Source organism: Canis lupus, chromosome 9 (genome assembly GCF_048164855.1).
Source record: "Canis lupus baileyi chromosome 9, mCanLup2.hap1, whole genome shotgun sequence".
NCBI classification, from domain to species: domain Eukaryota; kingdom Metazoa; phylum Chordata; class Mammalia; order Carnivora; family Canidae; genus Canis; species Canis lupus.
In genome coordinates, this window is record NC_132846.1 from 70,269,025 (window position 1) to 70,291,024 (window position 22,000).

At 65.1% G+C, this 22,000-nt stretch overlaps 1 protein-coding gene and 1 long non-coding RNA gene across 15 annotated transcripts in view; one reads left to right on the plus strand and one right to left on the minus strand.

The window, feature by feature from the left end:
* The window catches only part of BEGAIN (brain enriched guanylate kinase associated), a 44,398-nt gene that overhangs the window by 14,318 nt on the left and 8,080 nt on the right, over positions 1–22,000 (minus strand). For 3 of the 11 annotated variants that reach the window (XM_072839938.1, XM_072839933.1, XM_072839932.1), the window contains exon 2: positions 11,843–11,871. The exons of 1 other annotated variant lie outside the window; for it this stretch is intronic. In XM_072839938.1, the coding sequence (XP_072696039.1) occupies positions 11,843–11,871 (29 nt within the window). Of the gene's footprint in view, positions 1–2,120; positions 3,175–11,842; positions 11,872–12,456; positions 12,611–12,866; positions 12,960–13,378; positions 13,584–22,000 lie in introns of those variants that run through there. 7 more of the 11 variants (XM_072839942.1, XM_072839937.1, XM_072839940.1 and 4 more) reach the window with 4 other exon arrangements.
* Positions 916–7,598, plus strand: LOC140640481 (uncharacterized). 4 transcript variants are annotated; one of them, XR_012037207.1, is made up of 5 exons: positions 916–2,923; positions 4,290–4,576; positions 5,035–5,149; positions 5,802–5,951; positions 7,263–7,598. It is a non-coding gene; the product is annotated as an uncharacterized lncRNA (long non-coding RNA). The 4 variants fall into 4 exon arrangements; XR_012037209.1 differs by having other exon boundaries at positions 5,042–5,149; XR_012037210.1 differs by having other exon boundaries at positions 918–2,923; positions 4,523–4,606; positions 5,042–5,149.

The window sequence follows — 22,000 nt, forward strand, 5'->3', positions numbered from 1 at the left end:
CCCCTGCCCCCCAGGACAGCCGTCCCCTGGGCTGGGAGCGCTCAGGCCCCACCCAACAGTCATGCTCCAGCAGCGCCAAACTGCTTGTCATTGCTCACATGCTGCAGGCAGCTTCTCGTCTTGGTGACTTTGTCCCCGTGTCCCCTCTGCCAGGATCGCACTCCCTCCCTCCTGCCCTGGGTTAACTCCTCCGCACCCGGGGCCTGGCGGCGGCGGGGACCCCAACACCCCAGCTGGCCCCCGGGGGGGGGGACCAGCCGCTGTGCGCAGGGCCCGGCCTTACAGGGGCTGAGTGGGCTCCCCGAGCGTCCCGGGCCAGGGCGCCCCCCGCGTCCCCATCCCTCCCCACCCGGCAGCCGGGCGCACGGGGAAGGCCAGCCACAGCACCCGCTCAAAATGCCCCCACGTCTGTCCGTCCGGAGCCCCTGGTCCCCGGGACCACCATGGCCCTGCCCCTGCCGGTGTGGGGGTTCCCTCGCTCCCCCTGGCCATCAGGCTTCCCCCACCCCAGGGCCTTGGTCCCTGCTGCCCCCTGGCCAGGGCCAATCTCCCCGGCTCTCTCCAGGCACCTGGCCCTGCCCCCACCCCCGGGCTCCTCATCCCGGGGACCCGGCCGCGACTCCGTGGACCAGCCTCCCATAGTCTCCTGCCATCCTTGGTGCCCCCAGCCCCGGGCACGGCTGTGTGAAACCCTCAGGGGGGCCCGCGCGGACCCTCCACGGCAGGAGCCACAGACAGTCCCCTCAGGACCTCGGTGTCCCCCTCCCGCCTCCGAGACCGTCATGTGCGCAGCCTGTGTCCGTGTCCAGCGGCCACCACTCTCCTGCCTGGCACAGAACACCCTTCTCTCTGTCCCTCTCGCCCTCGACGGCGACGGGAAGGTGGTGCGCAAGCGTGCAGGCACGTGTGTGCCAGTGCGTGTGCACGGGGCAGGGGGCTGTCACGGCGCTGACCCGGGGCCCATAGCCCGGAGGGGCCGCCAGCTCCAGCTAGGAGGTGGAGGGACTCCTCGAACCCAACGCCTGCCGGGTCCTGCTCTCTCCTGGCCCCGGGACTGAGGTCACCGTGGGACGGTGGCTCCTGCCCTCCCCATGGCCCCGGTGCTGTGGCTGTCCCGCTGCTCCCTCCTGCTTGACCCGCCTCACCTCATCATCGGGTGGCTGCAGCCTTGCTCCTGCCCCCCACCCCGAGGCCTAGTGAGCCCTCGGGGGCTGGGCAGGCCTGGGCAAGTGGACAGAGCAGCTGCAAGGAGGGGGAGCTCGCCCCCTCCTGCTCAGCTCATCCCTTCCCGGCTCTTTGGTTCACTCTAGTCCCCTCCTCCAGGAAGCCCCCCTAGACGTCCCGCTGGGTCAGAAGCCCTCTTGGCTTCCTGGTCTTACAATGCAGGGGGTGCCGTGTGGGAGCAGGAGCTGCGTCTGCTCCTCCTCCTCAGGGTAGCACAGCCTGGTGGCCATGTGCTAGAGGTGCCCATGGCTTCAGGACGGCACAGTGGCCCTGAGCTCCCAGCTGCCCTTTCAAGAAAGGCCCATCGGGTGGGCCTGAGGACTCTGCCCCCAAAGAGGAACAGAGATAAACAGCAGGGCTCTGGTGGGGGCAGAGCTGGCCGCCAGCCCCGAGTCCCCTCAGTACCCCCTCTCCGCAGGTCACTGCTGTCCATGCTGGTCCCAACAGACCTGGGTTACAGAGAAAGACCTCGGCCCTGAGTGGCCGCGTGACCTGAGGTGTCACCTCTGAGTCCAGCCAAACCCAGGCTTCCCGATGCCCAGTGTACAGCTGTCGACCCCTTCCGGCCACAGAAGCCTCTGGACAGATGCTGTGTTGGCCTCCGGAGGCCGGCTGGCAGAGGGGACCGTCAGGGGCACAGAGCACGGGTCCCCAGCACATGGCTGGCACATAGACATGCGTGACTAGCCCTTGCTGCAGCCATGACGGAGTGGGGGGGATGCTGTGGAGGGCTTGCGCTCCCAGGGCAGAGGGGAGGACCCGGCCCAGCTCCCACACCCACAGGGACGCCCCACTTGCCTTCACCGAGGCCAGCTCCATTCAGTGATCCCACTTCTGACACCCGGTTCTCTCCCCAGCTTGCCGCCAGGACACCCCTCCATCCACCCCCCACCTACCTTGTCCCCGTGCACCACTTGCCACATCCTCTCCCCATCTCTCCCTTCGAGGTCGGCCCCCTCCCCGTGGACAGCAGGAAATCACAGAGCTGCGCGACGGGCCTCACTCTCTGCTCAACTGATCGAGTGACCCGGAATCCTATCACCTCCGCCCCCAGCCCCACTCCCAGCTGATGACCTCGCTTCCTTCTCCCCTGCGGAAACGAAGCCGCCCCAAGGGAACTTCCACAGATGTCAGCAGCAGGTGTACCCACCTACCAGCATCTGCCCCGACACCCGGCACGCCCGCCTGTTACTACACACAACCCGCCAGGCAGCCCTCCGCCCACTCCAGGCCTGGCGCAGCTCCTCTCGCCTCGCTCCTGAGCCACCCATCGCTCCCTCTCTTCCAGATCATTCTCTCCTGGGCAGAGGGAGAGTTACGTCTCCCGCACTGAGAACAACCTTCTCTTGACCCTCTGGGTACTGTCACATTCTCTGCTCCATGGGAACACTCTCTGTCCTCACTCCCAGGTGAGCCAGGACCGCTGTGCACCTGGCTCGGGCCTGTCCGTCCTCACTCCCAGGTGTGCCAAGACCGCTGTGCACCTGGCTCAGGCCTATCTGTTCTCACTCCCAGGTGTGCCAAGACCACTGTGCACCTGGCTCAGGCCTGTCTGTCCTCACTCCCAGGTGTACCAGGACCAGCATGCACCTGACTCTGGCCTGTCCCTTCTCAGAGCTCAGTGACCTGCTTCCTCAGCAGCCACGGGCACAGCGGAGCCCTTCTCCTCCCACTAGCACCTCTTCTCAGAGGTCCGGAGGTGAGGACGTCCTGGCCTGGCAGGGGCACGCTGTGGCCCGAGGATGGGCTGACCTGAGCCCAGGCCCGGGGGAAGGGTGGACTAGGTGCTGGCCGGGATGCGGGGATCCGGAGGCAGAAGGCTCTGAGAGCAGGCCCAGTGTGTGGTCCTCAGGGCAGCAGAGTGGGGGGACCGGCGGCGGGCTTGGGCTTGGGGCTGTCCCTGGGCAGGGAGCCAGCAAGGGGAGCCCTGAGGAGGCCGCCTCCGGAGGGGTGGGAATCCATGCAGTAAGAAGCCCCCCACACACCCCTGCCCGGTGCCCCGTTCCCCCGCACCGGGCTCAGCCAGCCTGGGCTCTAGCGGGGCCTGGAAGGCGGGCTGCGCACACCTGGGCCCGGGCCCCTCCCCTGCCCCAGGCCACAACCCCCCCTACCCGGAGTCAGCCTGACAGCTGGATGGAAGGGCCGCGGAGCTGATCTAACCCCATAGGCGACGAGGGGCGCCCCGTTAACCCCCCAGCACCGGCCGCCGGCCCCAGAGACAGTGAGCCGGCGCCTCAGGTGGGCACCCTGGGATTGGGTCCTGACTGCCCCGCGAGGACCCCACGCAGGCCTCGCTAAGTCCACCCCGCGGCCGCTCCCGCTGCAGACAGCCGCGCACAGTAAGTGGGTGGGCGGAGGGCCCGGCTTCTGGAATTCTGGGGCTCGGGAAGGTTATCAGAGCTGTGGGGGGTTTATCAGTGACCCCACGCCACGGGGGGTGTGGGCAGCCGCCCCAAGGCTGCGCTGCCTCGACGCCCCACTGCGCTGGGCCCCTGGCGGGCCGCCCTGCGGCTGCACCTCCCCTCCGCACCCCTGCTCCTCTCCAGGCCCACAGGAGCAGGCCCCAGGGGGCAAACCCGTTAGCCCTGGGCGGGAAGGAGCCGCCTTTCTGGGCTCCGGGTTCCCATGTGTAATCAAAGCCCACTTGTGACCACTGTGGCCTCCTAGAAACTTCTCCCCGAGATCACGGGCAGTCCTCAGTCCCCCGGTGAGGCCCACTGTGTGCCACCCGCGTGTCCTCACCGGACCCTCACCTCCCCGGGCGCCGGGCGCTGCCCCTCAGCACACAAAGGAGCCGTGGCCGGGGGCGAGGCCTGTGTCAGGGCCAGCGGCCTAGTGGTGGCCACCAGGATGGCCTCCTCTCGCCAGGGCGACCCCTCCAAACGTCACCGCAGGTCCCCCAGCCCTGGCCCTCACCCCCTCCCGCCAGGACGGCGCACACAGAGGCACAACGCCTGCCCCTGTCAGCCACGAGGGGCGTGGGAAGGGGGGCCGAGGACCCCGGGACACCGGGCCCCACGTCCTGCTGCCGTCACCCGACGCCCATCTCGTCTTCGCCATCGCAGGGAGCGGCGACTCCGTCAAGACGGACGCCCCGCCGCTGCCCCAGTGCGAGCTCCCGACCGTCCCCCCTGCCCCACCGCCTCGGCCGAGCGTAGGGACGGGAGAGAAGCTACCGTCAGAGGGGCCGGCAGTTAACAGCCAGAGCATGAAGCACGTGCCGAGGTCCATGGGAACAGCGTCACCCTCGAAACAACCTTCTAATGTAGCCGCTACTGTTCCTGTGCCCACTTTACAGATGCAGAACTGAGAATCAGTGTGGTTCAGAAGCTCGCCCGAGGCCACACAGCCAGTAAGTGACAGAGCTGGGATTCAAACCCAGGTGAATCTACCTTCCTAACCACATACTTCATCAGGGAGGCTTTGCAGAGGAGTAGGGACTCAGAGGTGCTGTGAGGACAGGAGACTTTGAAGGGCAGGGCAAGAGAAGAGGGAACAGTCTCTGTAGAGGGTCTCTTTGCAGTGCCTTGAATCCCAAAGGGAGAGCTCAAAACGAGGTAGTCACTCACACCATAGTAAGAATTAGCCCATAAGACTTCCTCCTCTAGGGTCAGGTTTACAAGTGGGACAGAGAGCCTTGGGGGCCCCACTTAAGGAGGTCCCTGCTCTGTGCCTGCTCAGTAAGGTAGAGGAGACAAGAGGTGGAGAGAAGGCGGTCTGGAGGGAAGGGACCAGAAACCCCAACAGCAATCCTGGACACATCAGATGGATCTCAGCAGGTGGACAGTCCCCAGGAAACCTCTCCTTGAGTTGGCAGGTTCAAGACCACGATGCCAGCCGGTCCTTCATCCCTCGGAGCACCTACTGCGTACCCGTCCTGCCCAGGGAATGGCGATGCCCTCCAGGATGGGCCTGCCCAGAGCAGGTGTGCAGCAGGGCCACCCCAGGCCAGGGGTGAGATGGCGGCCTGTGCGTCCCCAAACCTGCCCTCCCCCTGCAGCTCTCCCATCTCGGGTGACAGCGGCTCTACCCTTTGCTCAGGCCCAACACCCAGGAGTTGTCCTGGGTGCCCGACCTTGCCTCGCACTCCACACCCAACCCGTCAGGAGACCCTGTCCGCGCTCCTCCCAAATACTCCAGGGTCCTCCGCCCACGTCCAGGGCCACTGCCCGGTCAGAGCGGCTGTCACGACTCTCCAGGTCCCTGCCTCCCAGCTCTGCACCCTTGCTGCACACAAACCCGACCACGCCATGGTCCCCCGCTCACCCCGAGCCTCCATCTGCCCCCCGAGCCTCCCCAGCCCCCTCCTCACTCTGCTGGGGGTCAGCTCCCTCCTCTGCACCTTGACCTGCTGCTCCCTCTGCCTGGGGCTCTTCCCCCGGCCCCCCTGCACATGGGCATGGTGACCCTTCACCTGCTCAGCCCTGCACTCAGGTATCACCTTGGGGGGGGGGGCGCGGGGCTCCCAGGCCCTGCTGCCAAAACCCCCACCCACCCGTTTGGGGGGCATTTTTGGTCTCCATAGTTCTGGTCACTGTGATATTTATTTTACAAAGTTTTCCATCTCTCCTAACTAGAGGGATTTTGTTGTCACGGCTGTATCCTCGTGGCCACGGCAGCCTCCAGCAAACAGTGGGTGCTCAATAAATATTTGTCAAGTGCGCGATCGATGAACAAATTAAATCAACAGTGACAACCCAGGGGGCCAAGGCAGTGGAGACTCCTAGGTGAGAGAAGGGGGTCCCTGAGGGGGGTGTGGAGGGAGGCAGGACAGGCCACCTCGGAGTGACCAGTGGGGGAGGGTACGGGGGGGCTAACGGTCACCTGGATGCCACACAGAAGTTTGGGGCTTCTGGGGGGTCAGTGGGGATCTGGAGCTGTCAGCGGCTCGCCTCTGGTTCTGGGCTTCAGGAAGGGTGCTGGCAGGGCCCTGAGGAGGGGGGACGCTGGAGGGGGTGCCGGGAGCCTGCTTGTCCCTCGGGACAGGTGTAGTGGGCACCCACAGGTGAGCGGGCTGCACCATCTGGTCCAGACCCAGATGGGACCCCTCCAACTGGGCGCTGCCAGGATGCTCAGGGGGCTGTGGCTCTCCTGGCCCCTGAGATCCGCACACATCCCCTTCTTGCCTCTGGCCGGTCTCCCCAGGGCCCTCGGTCGCCCTGGGGCCCTCCAGTGTGGTGATCCCTCAGGGAGGGGAACACCGGGAAGGTGGGGCTCAGCCGCCAGGTGAGGACGAGCCCTGGCTCCAGAGCCACGGTCCCACCTGTCGACCAGCTCCTGTCGCTGGTCCCCCTGCCCTGCTCCTGCTCCTCTCTCAGCAAGACACCCCCCCCCCAACTGTTGAGGCCAAGTCCCTCCACCAGAGGCCCTCGCAGCTCTGAAGGCCTCTCAGGGGGTGATTAAAAAAAACAAACAAAAAACACAACAGTAGTCCCAGAGGGCCAGGGAGTAGGGTGGGGGGCACTAGTGCTCCCAACACTCCTCTTCCTGGGGCGCAGAGGGGAGAAGCCCCCCTCCCCGGCACTGTGAGCAGTGGGGAGAGGCCGTCCCACCCCTCCTTCCTCACTGTCTGCCCCAGTACAGTCTCAGTCAAACGCATTTACTGAGCACCTACTATGTGCTAGTTCTGGACAAGGGTTCGCAGTGGGGGAGACAGATAATAAATAAGATAAAGAAATAAAACAAAACACTAGTCAGGGGCAGATCAGGGCGGCGGATGAAATCAAAGCAGAGAAGAGGCACAGTGGGGGGTTAATATTATAAATGGAAACAGTGGTCAGGAGACCCCCACCGCCGTGACGTTGGAAAAAGATGTGAAAAGAGAGAAGGCAGGAGGCACGTGCTATCTGGGGAAGAACATTCCAGGTAGAAAGGAGCAGCCTCAGCAAAGGCCCCGGGGCAGGAGCCTGTCCAATGTGTTTGAGGATCAGCAAGGAGGTCAGATGGCCAGAGGGAGCCAGTGCAGGGAGAGTCCTGGGAGGGGAGGCCAGTGGGACTTGATGTTTCTGACACGACCTGACGTCTGTCTCTGTCTCCAGGATGTCAGGCTGGGCTTGTCCCAGTGTCTCCAGCCTGGAGAACAGCATCTGGCATGGGCAGAACCACAGCAAGGATGGGTCCTGTGAGCGGATCAAAGAGTGCAGGCCCGAGCATCGGGGTGTCCCTGTGCAAAAAAGCTTTGCAGAAAGTAAACGCCTGACACATTCAACAGAATTAAAAGCAAGAACTTGTGGGGCCGCTGGGTGGCTCAGGCTCGGGGCATGATCCCGGAGTCCCAGGATCGAGTCCCACATCGGGCTCCCTGCATGGAGCCTGCTTCTCCCTCTGCCTGTGTCTCTGCCTTTCTCTCTGTGTCTCTCATGAATAAATAAATAACATCCTAAAAAAAAACAAGAAAAGTAAGAACTTGTGTTCATCGGAGGACCATTTAAAGGGTGGGAAGCAAGCAGCCGCTGGGAGCTGATTCGCTCACATGCAAGCGACAAGGACCTGGCCCAAGATCACCCGCAAGCCGGGAGGACGACCTGGCGGGAAGACACGTACAGAACTTACGAAAGAGGAGCCCCCCATGGGCAGTAATCCGGGGCCGAGCGATGAGCGCCACCCCAAGAAATAGCACCACGGCCACCCCCTGACGACGCCGAGTGAGGGGACGCTGTGGGGAGACACGGGGCCTCCCAGGGCCCCGGCCTGACTGGGAGAAGCGCCCTCCGGAGTGTGGCCTCCCCTCCTTCCGACCACGGGCCCTCCTGCTCCGGGGCGTACCCCCCGCGAGGCGGCGCGCGGTCCCCAGAACACCTGCACGGGGGTGTCCGGCAGCCCGTGCCAGAGGCCCAGGAGGGAGCCGCCCCGACTCCCCCAGTAGCGAATAAACGGGCGGCAGTAACGTCACTCACACGTGCAGCTCCCCGAGAGCGCCAGCTGTGGACCGCCCCCCCAAACACGCACACAGACGTTTCTGATGAAAAAAGGCCGGCCTGCAAAGCACAGGCTGGAAGTTTCCACGTATGTGAGGTTCCAGGCCAGGCAAAAGAAGACTCAGTTAGGGGTGCCCTTAGGTGGCCCAATCCGCTTGGCAGAGGCCTCTGGGGAGCTGGAGGGAGCCGTGACTGGGGGGTCCCTGGGCGCCCCTGGAGGGCCAGCGGCAGGCCTGGTCTTCTCGACCTGGGTGCCCTGGGTGCCCTGGGTGCCCTGGGTGCCGGCTCTTCCTGAACTCCATCTCTCGACCGCACGGATATTTATTACCTTTTGTGTATGCTCATCACAGTTCACAACTTTGAAAAATTCTAGTTGGGGGGAGGGAGGGGTGGCCGCATGGCGGGAAGAGCTCTGGTTTCCTGGGCACCTTCTCTGTCCCTGCGGCGGCTGACCCACTTTCCTACACGACAGAGGGGACGGGAGCCGGCGCGGAGGAGAGGGCTTGCCCGAAGGCCTGCGGCAGACAAAGTGGCCACAGCGGGAGCCAAGGCAGAGGGGACCCCGTGCGAGGGAAGCCGAGGAGCCGATTAATGTGAGGATTAGCGGCTGCTCCGAGGCGGGACTCTGGACGTCCCGATACCCCCGAGTGTCACAGGAACATCTGCTCAGGCTGTGGGGGGGGGGGGGGGGGGCGCGGCTGAGCGAGGGCGGGGGTACGCGGGATGCCAGATGACAGGTGGCCAGAGCCGCGGGGAGCAGTACCGGGGGCCCAGGGCTGCAAAAATCCTGGGGTCGCACCCAGGCTCTGCTGGGAGGGGCTCCCCTCTGGGGCCCTCCTGGGACCCGCATGCCCCACCCCTCACCCATTTCCCAGAATGCACCCCTGCTTCCTCAGGCCTCCTCGGCCCTTATGCCCCTTGGAAAGTCTCTCCAGCCTGTCCTCCTTGCAAACTCCTATTCATTCTTCAAGCCTTGGTTCAAGCAAGAACTTGTGGGGCCACTGGGTGGCTCAGGCTCGGGGCGTGAGCCCTCCAGCCCCCCCCTCCACTTCCAGGAAGCCCTCCCTGAAATCCCAACCCAGAGTCCCCGGCCTGGGATCCCTGGGAGGATCTACTGATGGGCCCGCGTCCCTGCCTGCTCTGGGGGTTCGCCTGGGTCTTACTGGGTCTCCGCGCCCGAGGCAGGTGTTGGCAACCAGAAGGGGAACGGTTCCACTCGGGGGGGCAAGGGGCAAGAGAGTACAAAAGCCACGGAGAAAAGGTGTCTGGGAGAACAAAGAGTCTGTCGCGTGGACAAGAAGGCAGGTGGAAGGGCGTTCTAGGCAGGGGCACGGCAGGGGCACAGGCAAAGGCAGAAAGGCTCGACAGCTTATTTGGGACTGGGAAGGGGGACTTCAGTATGGGGTGGGTGGTGAGCAGAGGGAGTCGGCTGAGGGGCCAGGACAAGGGGGGCCCAGTGTATACCCGCTGCAAAGGGAGCCACAAAGGCGGGGGGGTGGGGTCCAGGTGATGTGGTCATTTGCTCAGTCATCACACGGGCCAGGCTTGGTTCCAGACACCACAGTGCGGGTGGGATGGCAAGTACCTTGTGGGGCAAAGGGCCTGCCCTGCGGGGATCAGTTCAGATCCCCAGCCCGGCCTGCAATATACAGAAACTGCATTCCAGTGGCAGGAGGCAGGGCCCGGGCACAGGGTTATTCCTCTGGACACCCCCAAACCCCTCCAGTTGGATCACAAATGCATCTGCTCCTGCCTGGGGAACCCACCACAGTGTGGTTCAGATGCCCCACAGCAAACCCCCACCTGGGCCCCTGCTACGGACCAGGTCTCAGGTGAGGCACATCATCCTCCCAAACAGCCCTGCAAAGTGGAGGTGACTGGGACATCTGCTTCACAGATGAGGAAACTGAGGCCAGAGACTGGATCTGTGGGACCCCAAGCACCATGACCTACCCCAGCTGACCAACTTCCCCACCATTCCTCTGGGCCTCTTGGTCCTAGACCCCTGGCACTAAATTTGTAGGATGGAACCCTACAGGGGCAGCCCCCGCACTGGCTGGGAAGGAAGGGTCTGGAAAGACCCCTGAGGCAGCTCTGAGAACACTAATGAGGTGAGAAGAAGACACCAGGGGACCCTCCCCAGTTCTGGGATGCTATGCTACGTCCTGGCCCCATGGGACCCCCATTCCCACCAGTTTCAAAATGTTGCCTCAGCTGAAAGCCCAAGTGGCCCAAAGCAGCCCAGAAGCCTAGGCCCTGGCTACTGCCGCCAGCCTTTGGGACTCGACGCAGGGAAGCCCTCAGCCCATTTGGCAAAACCACGCCTGGTCCCCTTAGCATCTCAGGCAGTGGACCTGCCCAGGTGGCTCACCTGTCCACCTGGCTCACCTGCCCACCTGTGTCCTCTGTGTCCCCACTGCCCAGCACACAGGGGTGGGTGCTCAAGAGCCTTGGCTGGGCATGGAGAGCTAGACAAAGAGAAAGAGAACCACCGACAGACCCCCCCCAAGCTGGTCTTGGGGTGCCCTCTGGATGCTACCTTTTCCTGCAAGCTCCAGCTGAGTTAAGTAGTGTCCCCTTCTTCATGGGACCCATCCCAGGTGGGGATACTGGTGAGATGACAGCCAACATGGGGTCCTGAGGAGGGCCCGGGCCTGAGGTCAGAGGCCTACGCTCGTCTGCGTGGCCACAGCCAGGGCTGTGGCTCCTGGGGCCTCCCTGGCCCCACCTGGACCTTGATCGTGACAAGGCGGGCCTGACTGAGCATCGGATTTTGGATCTGAGCTCCTCTGATCTGAGACTGGCCCCCTCCCCCGAGCCCAGGACAACTGTCCTTGCCCGGTGGGACCCACAAGGCAGGGCTGCACTCCAGCTCAGTGGCCAGGAGATGGCCCTGCTCTGAGCATCCAGTGAGCCGCCTCTGCGAGCCCACCTGTCCCAGGCTCCCACCTGGGCCTTCTGCACGGAGCCACCGCCCAGAGGGTCCGGGCCTGCTGGGAGGGCCCCGGGGCTCTGTCCCCGAGCCAGTGGGGCATGTCCCAGAAGGAGCCTGGGCTCTGCTGGCTCCCAGCCTCAGGGGATGTGAGCGGCCGACCCGCACCAGGCCGGGGAGGAGGGGTCAGGGGACCCCCTGGCCCTCGGCGGGTGCTGAAGCCTGGAGCCGGGCCTGCTGCCCACACGACCTGGCTCAGACTCCGGAAGGAAGACACCCGAGGGCTGCCCGGAGTGGGGTCAGGGGCGGGACGTCGAGGGGGAAGCCGTGCATATTCCCATCGGCTGAGCCCCGGCCGCCTCCCGGGAAGCCCGGGGGAGTCCACGGGGGCTGGAAGTTTAGCGCCGGGAGGGAGGCCGCAGGGGACACTCCCCAGACTCGCGGGATTCCCCCAAAATGGCTCCAGGACGCGCCGCCTCGGCTGGCCACCGCGAGGACGCCATCCCCCGCCCCGCCCCCACCAGGCGGAAACTTAAAAGCTCGGATCCAGGCAACTGTCAGCTGGGGGCGGGGGGGGGGCGCGGGGACCCGGCGCGAGCAGGGGCGCGGAAGCCCGGAGGGTCGCGGGGGGCACGGGGGGGCCGCAGCCCCGGCCCGGGCCGAGGAGCCCCCGCGCGGGGCTCCCCATTGTCTCGCGGCGCGCGCACCCGCACCCCCCGCGCCCTCCGCCCCGCGCCCCCCGCCCCGGCCCGGGAGCCGCCGCACTCACCTGAGTTTCTCCATGTCTGCGGCAGAGGCCTGCGAGAAACCAAAGGAGAGGGTCAGCAGGCAGGAGGCGTGCGCTCCGCGCGGCCGGGAGGGGCGGGCACGGCGGGCACGGCGGGCGGCGGGGGGCACCGCGCTTCGGTGGGCGGCCGGCCCGGCCCGCGCGCTCCGGCTCCTGCCCCCGGCTCCTGCCCCCCTGGCTCCTGCGCCCCGGCTCCTGCCCCCCGGGCTCCTGCGCTCCGGCTCCTGCCCCCCGGGCTCCTGCGCCCCGGCTCCTGCGCCCCGGCCGCCCGCCCGACACTCCGGGGCCGCGCGGGGCCGCGGCCGAGTAACAGGTGAGCCCGCCCGGCCACCGCGCGCCCCGGCCCCGAGTTACGCCCCCCGGGGGGCGGCGGGGGTTGGAGGCGCCGGGCCGGGGCGATCCCGGGCTCGCCCGAGGAAGGGGGGCCCGGCCCGGCCCCGTTAACTCTCCCGCGGCCGCCGCCCCGCCCGTTAACCCTTCCGGCCCCGCGCTCCCTCCCGGAGGACGCCGAGCCCGGAATCGCAGAAATCTCCCGGTCGGAGGATGTTCGAATCCGGGAATCGGGAGCCTCCGGGACCGCAGGACCCGACACTCACGCGATCCGAGGGGGACGGCATTTGCGACCGCGGACTCCTGGGGCGGAGACCCCGCCGCCGCGGGATTCCGGGGCTCCGGGCCTGGCTCGCCCCTCCCGGGCCCGAGGGATTAACCCCCGCGCGCCCGGCCCGCCGGCGGGGCTCCCTGCCGGGCTTGCGCAGAGCCGCCCGCGCGCCCCAGACCCTCCCTGCCCAGCCCCGCTCGGCCGGGCCCCCCTGGGCGCCGGCCCGGCCCCACCCGCGCCCGTTAACCCTGCGGGCGCCGGCGGGCGGCACCGCACTTCCTGCGCGGGGCGGGGGGCGCGGGCGCGGCGCGGGGCGGGCGGGCTCCCGGGGGCGTCCCCCGCTGTCCCCGGCCGTGACGGCCCTAGAGGGGCACGGGGGTCCGAGCGCAGGGACCGCGCACACACCTGGGAAGACTGATGACTGCCCATCCCGGCCCCTCGCTCCGGGCGCCGCCGCCGCGTCCGCCGGGAGCGCGCTCCGCTCCGGTCCGGGCCCCACGCCGCCTCCCCCACCGCCCCGCCGGGCGAGGGCGCAGCCCGGGCAGCGGCGCCGAGCAGGAGGCCGGGCCGGGCCGGGGCCTCGGCCGGGCCGGGCCGCCACGTCCGCGGGCGCTGGGGCAGGCCCTCCCGGGACCCCGCGGGCCTGCTTGCTCACCTGCGAGCCGGGCCTGGGGGCAGGGGGAGGCGGCGGGGCGCTCGGCTGCCCTTCAGCGCGGCGGCTGCGGACGGCGGTGGGGGGAGGAATTTGGGAGAAAGGATCCGGGGGGCGCGGACTGGCCCCGCGCACGGCGCACCGCGCGCTCTGAAAGTTGTCGGGGACCACGCGCCCAGACCCCTGCAGATAGCCTCCTCCCCCAAGGACAGAGGATTGGCTGCCCGCCCGGTGCCTCCCCAGCCCCTGCCTCCCCCGGGCCCACCTTCCCCGGGGCCCCATGACCGCCCCGGCACGCCAGATCCCGGCATACAGCAGGCGCTCAATAACCGCGGGCACTGCACGCCGCACCCCGCGCCACTCCCGCGTGCCTCTTCCTGCCTCTTCCCTCTCTCTGGCCGTGAGTTCCAGGCGGGCGCCCTGTCCCTTCCCGGGGCACCCCCAGCACCCAGCAGGCCGGGCCTCCGCGGGGCCAGCGCGGGGTGGGAGGAGCCGGGCTTCCTCGGGGTCAGCCCCACCCGGGTTCACACCCAACCCAAAAAGTCCAAGCGTTCCTTCGGCCACCAGCGCCTTCTCACCCGTTCACTAGGTCTGGGCTAAGTTCTTGCTGGTGGCAGGGGGCGGCCAATGAGGTGAGCCCTGCCCTCTGGGGGCTGGTGGTTGAGAAAGGAAACCCCTGCCCCTGTCCTGGGAGTCCCCCCTCCGCGGAATGGCCAGGATGGATGCTTGCACACGCGCCCTACACATCCGTGCCCCCCCCCCCCCCCCACTTCTTGCAGGGAAGCAGGCTCTCCCATTTTACAGACGAGGAAAGCAAAGGCCAGAGATGGCCTGGAAGCCAGCCCTCAGAGAGAGGCCCTTCTCCCCCCAAAGGCTAGGGGTACCCCTCAGATGTCTCCAGTTGTCTCAATCGCTCACAGTGAATGACCTGCCAGGGAGTTTGTCTGAAATTAATAAGAATGTATTAAAATTTAATTTTAAAAATCTAGCATTAATTATTTATGTTGAATGTTTCAGCTCTTCTAAAAGGTCTGTCTGGGAATTTCTGCCCCAAGGAGTGTTAGGAGAGGCTGCTGAGTTGCCTTGGCGCCTGGGGGCAGGGCAGGAAGGCTGGTGAGGAAAGGGGGGGTGTGTGGCTCGCCCTGGCACCTTGGCTCGCCTTCCTTCACTCCGCTATCCCAGACCCTGAAGCCTGGCTCTGACCATTCCGCGATGTCTCAAAATCTCTCCAGACCCGGTGCCTGTGCCCTCGCCTTAAAGGTCACCTCCACCAGGCAGCCCTCCGGGGAGACCCAGTGGAGTTGTTGGGTCTGGGTCTCCATTCCAGATGCCCACTCCCTGGGGCAGGGCCCTTCCCAGGGGCTAGCCTGGCACCTCCCTCGGGGTTGGGATCTTGTGCAAAGCTCTGGATGCACATGCGATGGGCAGTCACAGGTGTACGCGGCTGGGGAGCAGGGCGGGCAGTGAGACCAGCCCGGTGGGGAGGTGCTATGCCTTTGGCAATGGTTTTGGTATTGGGGCCTGAGTCCCGCGTTCAAGTTGCAACTCTGCAACTCATAACCACAGGATTTGGGGATATTCCTGAGATGCCCCTATTACAGATGAGAAAAACAAGACCAAAGCATGAAACGGGCGTGTTCAAAGTCACCTAGAGTAAGCCAAGGCCCGCCTGCTGGGCTGGGTAGAGCAGAACACGGGGACTGCCTGGGTCTCGGGCCAGAGGTGGTGGCTCCATTACAGAGGAGGGCAGGGATGGTTGGGGACTGTATGAGGGGCCCGCGGAACGTTCAGCATCTGCAGGGCGAAGTGATGGGACAGGAAATACCCGCAGGGCCCCTCCGGCCCCTCCAGGGCCCTGCAGGCAAGCGGGATCCCAGTGTTCTTCTCAGGACACTCCCTTCCTCATGCGTGGCCCCGTGCCTCTTCCTGCCGCATACTGTGACCTTGTCCCCTCCCGGGGGTCCGGCCCAGCAGCCACCTTTATTTCCCTAAAACATCCCATGAGCCCTGCTTGTAGGCCACACGCCCTTGCCTCAGCCCAGCTGCTCTCTGTCTTTGCCCGTGCTGGTCCACAACACCGCCCCTCCTCGGGATGCCACCTTCCCAGGGGCCCCTGGGCACAGTGACTGGCACACAGTAGGCACTCCCAAGAGGCGACGAAGGGAGGCAAGTCTGCCTAACCTTCTGATCTCACCTCCGACCTGCCCCTTACTTGGCCCACATCAGCCACTCCGGCCACCTTGCTGGTCCCAAGCTCACCCAACTGGCTCCGGCCTGAGGGCCTTTGCACTCCTTCCCTCCACCTGAGAGGCTCAGGCCCAGATCTTGCAGGACCAGTGCTTTCCTTCTCTGATGACCCAACTGAAGCAGCCCTCTTTGGACTCCTCCTTGGTCATTTGCCTGCCCGCCTTGCCCCTGTCCTATAAATGAGACCCCTACGGCAGGGCCCTCGGCCTCTGCCACTGTGTCTCTAACCCCAGGGCCTGGCACGGAGGGCCTCAGTGGCAGGTGGTGACACCCGAACCACTGAAGTCGCTCTTAATGCCCAGAGGCACCTGCTCCGCACCCTGAGCGCCCTCCTGCCCTCGGGGCTCCTATCCCTCACTCACCACCCCGTGCCTCTCCCTAAGGCCCACCCCCAAGTGGGTGGCACCTGACCCCAAGGGCACATCTGCACAGAGTCCTGCCGAGGGAGCCCCTGTGAGGACGTGGGTCTCCACTCCACACCTCCCTCCCACCAGCCAGGGCGTGACTCCTCCACTGGACCATCTGGCTGCCCATGCCCCCTCCAAATCCTTCTGTTTCGGAAATACAGAGAGAAGGAAAGTGAGTCCCGTCCAGGGACGGGCCTGCTCAGTGCTGAGAGCCAGGTCTGGGACCCAGGGAGCCTGGGTTCTGGTCCCAGCTCTGCCTCTGACGCACCGTGTGACCCTGGGCCAGTCCCTGCCCTCCCTTGGGGCTGGGGGCTGGCCTCCCAGGCTCTGACCCCAGTGCTCCACCTCGGTGTCTCTGTAAATCCAGTTGCGGCTCTGGCTTCCTCAGTCTCCCCCTTATCTTGCTACCCGACTTCTGCCCCCAGGGGAGGAAACAAGCTGAACAAGGTGGAGGGGGCACAGGGGGATAGTATTCCCGGGTGCGGCTACCACAGGGGTCACCCACCTCCCACTGATGAAGACTCGGGCCTCCTACACAGCTGTGCGACCTCTGGCAAGGCTCTCAACCTCTCTGAGCTCAATCCCTCAACTAGGGCACATGGAAAATTTTCAAAGGACATTGTGAGTGACAAGGTAGCCATGTGTAAGGGACTGTCTCGGGGATAGGGCTCCTCTGGAGAGCCAGCCTTTGAATTTAATCATCCGGGCTGGACAGCCTTCTAAGATGCTTTACATGCCTTCTTGCATTCACTCAACAAACACTGACGGTGAGCCCTGTTCTAGGGGACTCGGCAGAGAACAAACCAGAGGAAGTTCTGTGGCCTCACGGTGCTGACCTTGTCCATGGGATGCAGATTACAGGGGATGTCAGCACAGCCCCTGCAGCCCCCTCTGCTGAGAAGGAGGGAAGGCTGGGGCTGTCCACTGGGAGGAGGTCAGGATGACACCGAGCAGAGACTGGGGAGCTGGCGGGAGCAGCAGCTCTGGGCATGGGGGGCCCGGGGAGTCTGGGAGCATCTGGTCCTAAGTGGGGAGCAGGGAGGTGTCTCACGGGCCAGGGGACAGGTGCCCCGATAGCTGCCGAGGCGGCTGGAAGGGTCCAGAAGTGACAGATGTTGTGGTAGGACGTCACCAAGGGGGCGGGCGCACAGGTCCAGGGGCTGTGCCTCTGGGAGTGGCGGGGTACACGCAGCACTACAAGTCCCAGCAGCGGAGGAGTAGGGCTGGGGGGCAGGGTGCTCTTCAAGTCAGGGTTCAGGGAGGGCTGGAGCCAGCCGAGGCCCCCAGAGAAGGGAGCGGAGGGAGGTAGGAGAGGGGGGGTCACCGGCAAAGGGGGCAGGGCAGGCCCTCGCAGACCATGTGGCGGGTAAGAAGCTGGCTTCAGGTCCCTCAGCAAGTCGGGGGCCTGAACTCAGGCCCCGGCTAGGCGCTGCTGTCCCCAGATAGGGCCGGGAGTGTCCTCCTCCCTGGGATTCCAGAAGATTCCAGAGGACCGGGCAGGCCGCGGGGTGCCGCGGCCCACTCCCCACCCTGCCTCATGGCTCCGCGAGTAGCCTCAGGCAGGGCCTCGGGTTCCCAGCCGAGTGCGGCTGCAAGCTGGCCTCCAGAGCTAAATCTGGCTTACCAGCATGTTGTATTTGGCCTGCAAGAGGTTTAAAAAATTTTTTTAAAAACATTTGAGCCAACATTTAAAAATTGGGAGAGTTTACATTTTAAATTCCATATTTTTGGCTTCTACTGAAAATTTGCAAGATCTGGCAACTCCGGCCCACATTCCCACGTGGCAACAGTTGGGGAGCTGGGAAGCAGCTGCCCCCCCCCCGCCAGAAGCACCTCGCAGGGGGGCTCCCACTGGGGAGAGGTTCTGTCCACACCTACCTCACCAACAGCTTAGCTAGACAATGGGGACTGTGAGGCCTGAGGGTGGGTGACTTGCGGAGGCCACTCAGTGGGACAGCCCCAGGGGCAGGAGCTGGGGACACCTGGGCCTGGCATCAGGGGTCTTGTCACAGCCGCGCCTGGGCTACTTCAGAGCCCCCGGCCTGCCTCTCCTTCCCTGACCCTGGCCCCGTACCTCCTGCGCTCCCCTGACCTCAGGAATTGGCTGGCTGGAGTCATTCGTGCTGTCATTAGGCCCGTGGGTAGCAGAGCTGGAGGGCTCGGAGGCCTTCCCCAGGGGCTTCGTTTGCTAGACAACGAAGGGGAGGACCAGGGCCACCCACAGCCACGCAGCCAGATGGAACAGAGGGGGACAGAGGCCGGACTAAAACCCAGGGCCCTCCCCTGGTTGTAGCTCCCTCCCAGAGCTGTTCGTGGTGAAACTCCAGGCATTATCCTCAAAAAAGAGCTTTTCAAAAAAGGATGGAGGCCAGGGGTCAGCCCTGCTACCCTAAAGCTCCAGCCCCACCTTGGGAATAGCTCTGGGGACACAGGCCCGTCAGGGCTGGGAGGGCAGGGGACACACAGCAGAGGGACCGGCGTCACGACCTCCATCACCATCCTCATGCCAGGGACTGAACTCCTACTGTGCGCCAGGCGGCCTCCAGTCCTCCCGCCCCCACACGCCACGAGGACACGGAGGGCTGAGCTCGTCTGAGCCTCTGAGCCTGCTCCTGCCCCTGCTCCTGCTCCGGGAAACCGGCCTGATCCTGCTGTCTCTCTGACCTACCTATTTTGAGTCTTTGATGTGACGCTGGAGGGGACCCAGAGCAGGTGCTCGCTGCCATGTGATATGGCCCTGGGGGTGGGGGGGGGTGGGGAAGGCTGCTGCCCCCTCCCCCTCCCTGGGGAAGGACACTCCCTGCGCCTCCGGATGGAGCCCTGCTCCCTGGCACCCACTGCTGGCCCCCACCTGGTCCCCACAGCCCTGTGCTGCCTGGCAGTCCCCTCCTGCCTGGAGGAGGCATGTGTGAGGAGCCTTGAGACAGAACCCTCCAGAGGCCTGGGCGTCTTGGGGCTCCCGCAGGGCCCCACGTCCCCAGAGGGCTGCTCTGTGTGCAGGGCTCAGACTGGCACAGAGGCGGGGGTCGCAGACTGCCAGGCCCTTGTGGGCAGGCAGGGGCCAGGATGCGTATCGGGCACCTGTTGGATGCTTTCCCTGTGACAAGGCAAAAGAAGAATCATGATCATTCCTGCCTTTTTTTTCATAGCCCGGGACCCCGAAGTCCAGAGGGGGTGGGTGACCCGTCCAGGTCACCTGCAGGCAGTGGATCCTTGAGCTGAGTCTACCGCAAGCTGAGAGCTCCCAGGCGGAGCTGGGTACAGCTGGCCCAGCAGCCACAGGGGAAGGGCCAGGACTCCCTACCAGCCATGCTGCCTCCGGCCGTCCCGGGACAAAGAGACAGGTCGCTGGGGGTGGCAGTGGGGTGGGTGTCGGCAAGAGACGCCAAGGAGCAGAGGGGCAGAGGGACAGGTTAACACTGCCTGGGTCCCCTGCATGGCCTGAGACTCAGTTTCCTCCCCCGGACAATGGGAGCATAACGATGGCACCAACCTCCCGGAGTGGGACAGAGAACAACCTCGGTCCTGCACCTGGAGAAGTCCAGATGGGGCAATGTCCTCAAGAGCCCATAAAACCCCACCCTGGCCCCCGGGGACACGGTTGGTTTGGGGGAAAGTGGTCAACCCGAGGAAGCGTGCACGTGCATGGGGTGCTGCTCTGCAGAACTACGTCCCCGGGGCAGCTTTCTACCCATCTATGAGGCCAGGGTGTGTGTGGGTGCAGGGGTGCCGAGGAGGACACCTGCACTGAGATTTGAAGACCTGGGTCCTAGCCCAGACTCCCCATGGGACATGGGACCTGGGGCAAGCGGCAGCCTCTCAGAGCCTCAGTTTCCAGTTCTACAAAACGGGGGAATTAGCGAAGGACACGGGGCCACCTATCTGCCCGACAGGACAGTGACAGTACCTCACGTGGAGGTGTCTGAGGTTCGAATATTCAAAGGGGTAACCTCACAAAATCCGGCGGTAAAACACGGAGGCCTCTGCCACAGAGGGGGGGGATATTATTACTGTTGTCAGTATTGTTGGCTCCTGTGCACTGGGGTCAGCATTATTCTGCTCACCCCAAGCCAGAAATTTCACCTTAGAGATTCGTTCTTTTGGTCCTTAAGGTCTTGCCCGTTACAGGTCTTATAAGAGGGGCGTGATGAGGGGCCTCGGAGGGGGTCAGCGGGGCTCCCGGAGAGGACCCGTGGGAGGAGGGAGGGGACCGCAGCGGACCTCTGCCCAGCGGCCTGCTGGAGGATGGGCTGAGGCGGAGACTCACCCGGCTTGGAGGCTTCCGGGGGGAGGCAGCCTGGCCCCCAAGCTTGCCGTTGCCCACGCGAGCCTCCCCGGTGTCCGCGGCCCGGCCCGGCCCCGCTCTGCAGGCAGCCGCGGCTGAGGACGGCGGCGGGCTCAGGGCCAGGCTCTTCTCCGGGGCCGCAGCTCCTGCGAGGGGCTCCTGGGCGGGGCCTGGGCCTCGATCCCCAGCGGGGGGCTCCGGGCTGCGGCCTCTGGGCCCCCGGAAGGCCTCCAGGGTCCCAGGGTCCAGCACGCGCACGGTGACCTCATCCAGGAATCTGGAGAAAGGCAGCCTGGCCTCTCGGCGGAGGCCCAGCCGGGCGAGGGGGCCGCTGGCAGCCCTGCTGCCGGGGTCGGGGGGCCCCGGGGGGGCCGCGGGTGCCTCCTCCCGGCCCGGCCGAGCGGCCCAGCTGGGGCAGCGCATCCGGCGGCCCTCGGGGTGCCAGCCGAGACCGGGACTCGGTGGGCGGCCGTGGGGGTCCTCTCTGCGCGCTTCGGTCCCCGGGGCTTCGGCCCTGGGCCGCGACACGGAGCCGTGGCCATCCTGCCCGGGGCTGCTGGGGTCGGGGCCCCGGTCCTGGGAGTCGGCCCCCGAGAGCATCCTCCTTGGTCAGTCCAAGGTCAAGCCTGTCCGAGCGCCTCCGGACCCCAACTTCTCTCCTCCCACGGGACTGGGGTCCCCACACCCTCTTGGTGGCGGCGGGGAGGGGTCACGGCCACTCGTCCCTCACTGGCCAGAGCGATCAGCTGAATGCCCGCCTGCCCATCGATCCAGACAGCACGTGGCAGGGGGGCTCCCGCCCTCTGGATTGATTCTCCCCGACCCGGAGCTGGGCCTCAGGGCTTAGAGAGTGCCACAGCGAAGGTCATGTCCTGAGCCCTGCGCCCGCCCTGCCTGCGCGGCCTGAGCGCCTGCTGTGTAGGGGAGCGCGGGGCTGGGCGGGGCTGGGCCTCACACGCTCCACTCACTCCCTTCACGTCTGCCAGGTGCGGTGTCGGGTACGAGGGGCAGGTGGCACAGGGACGGCTGGGACCGCGGCCGCAAGGAGTGAGCACGGGGCCCGCAGAAGGGGACTTTAGAACACCACTGACTCCGCAACACAGGAGGGCCTGGTGGATGCTGCCGGTTGCCCACTGTTCTCCTATTCGTCCTCAGTAAAGGAATCCTTTTATTCCGGAAGGCGAGATACTCCACTAAAAGACTGCATTTCGCAGCCAAGGGGTAGCCAAGGAGATATAAACAGAAGTTACTGGGCGTGACTGCCGGCAGAGCTCCTTAAAAGGGATCACACAGCTTGCATGTGCTGCTTCTGCTCCCGATCCCTACCCTCCTGCTCCTTAACTGGAACATGGAAGTGATGGTTGGGGCCGTTGCAGTGACATTGCACCACGAGGCAAACTTGCGGCAGAACCTATATCCGAAGAACGGAAGAGCAGAAAGATAAAGGGAACCTGGGTTCTTGATGACCACGGGGTCATCACACCAGCCCTGGACCACCTGCCTTTGGTGCTTTAACTTGGGGGAAATAACCCCCCGTCTTATCTGCGCTCTGGTTATATCCGTCTCTGTTACTAGCAGCTGTGTGCAATCCCTCAACAATATACAGGGGAGGGGACCCCTGGGTGGCTCAGCGGTTTAGCACCTGCCTTCAGCCCAGGATGTGATCCTGGAGTCCTGGGAACGAGTCCCACGTCGGGCTGCCTGCTTCTCTCTCTGCCTGTGTCTCTGCCTCTCTCTTTGTGTCTCTCATGAATAAATAAATAAAAATCTAAAAATAAAAAAATACACAGGGGATAAGGCAAGGAATAGTGGCTGATAATGCAAAGAGGAAAGAGCCTTTGGCACACGAGGACCCAGGCTGTAATTAAATGGGGGAGTAGAATGGAGGAGATTAACCCAGATAAAAGGCCAGAGGTCAGGCCCGGGCGCTTTCTCCCGTGTGGAAGGA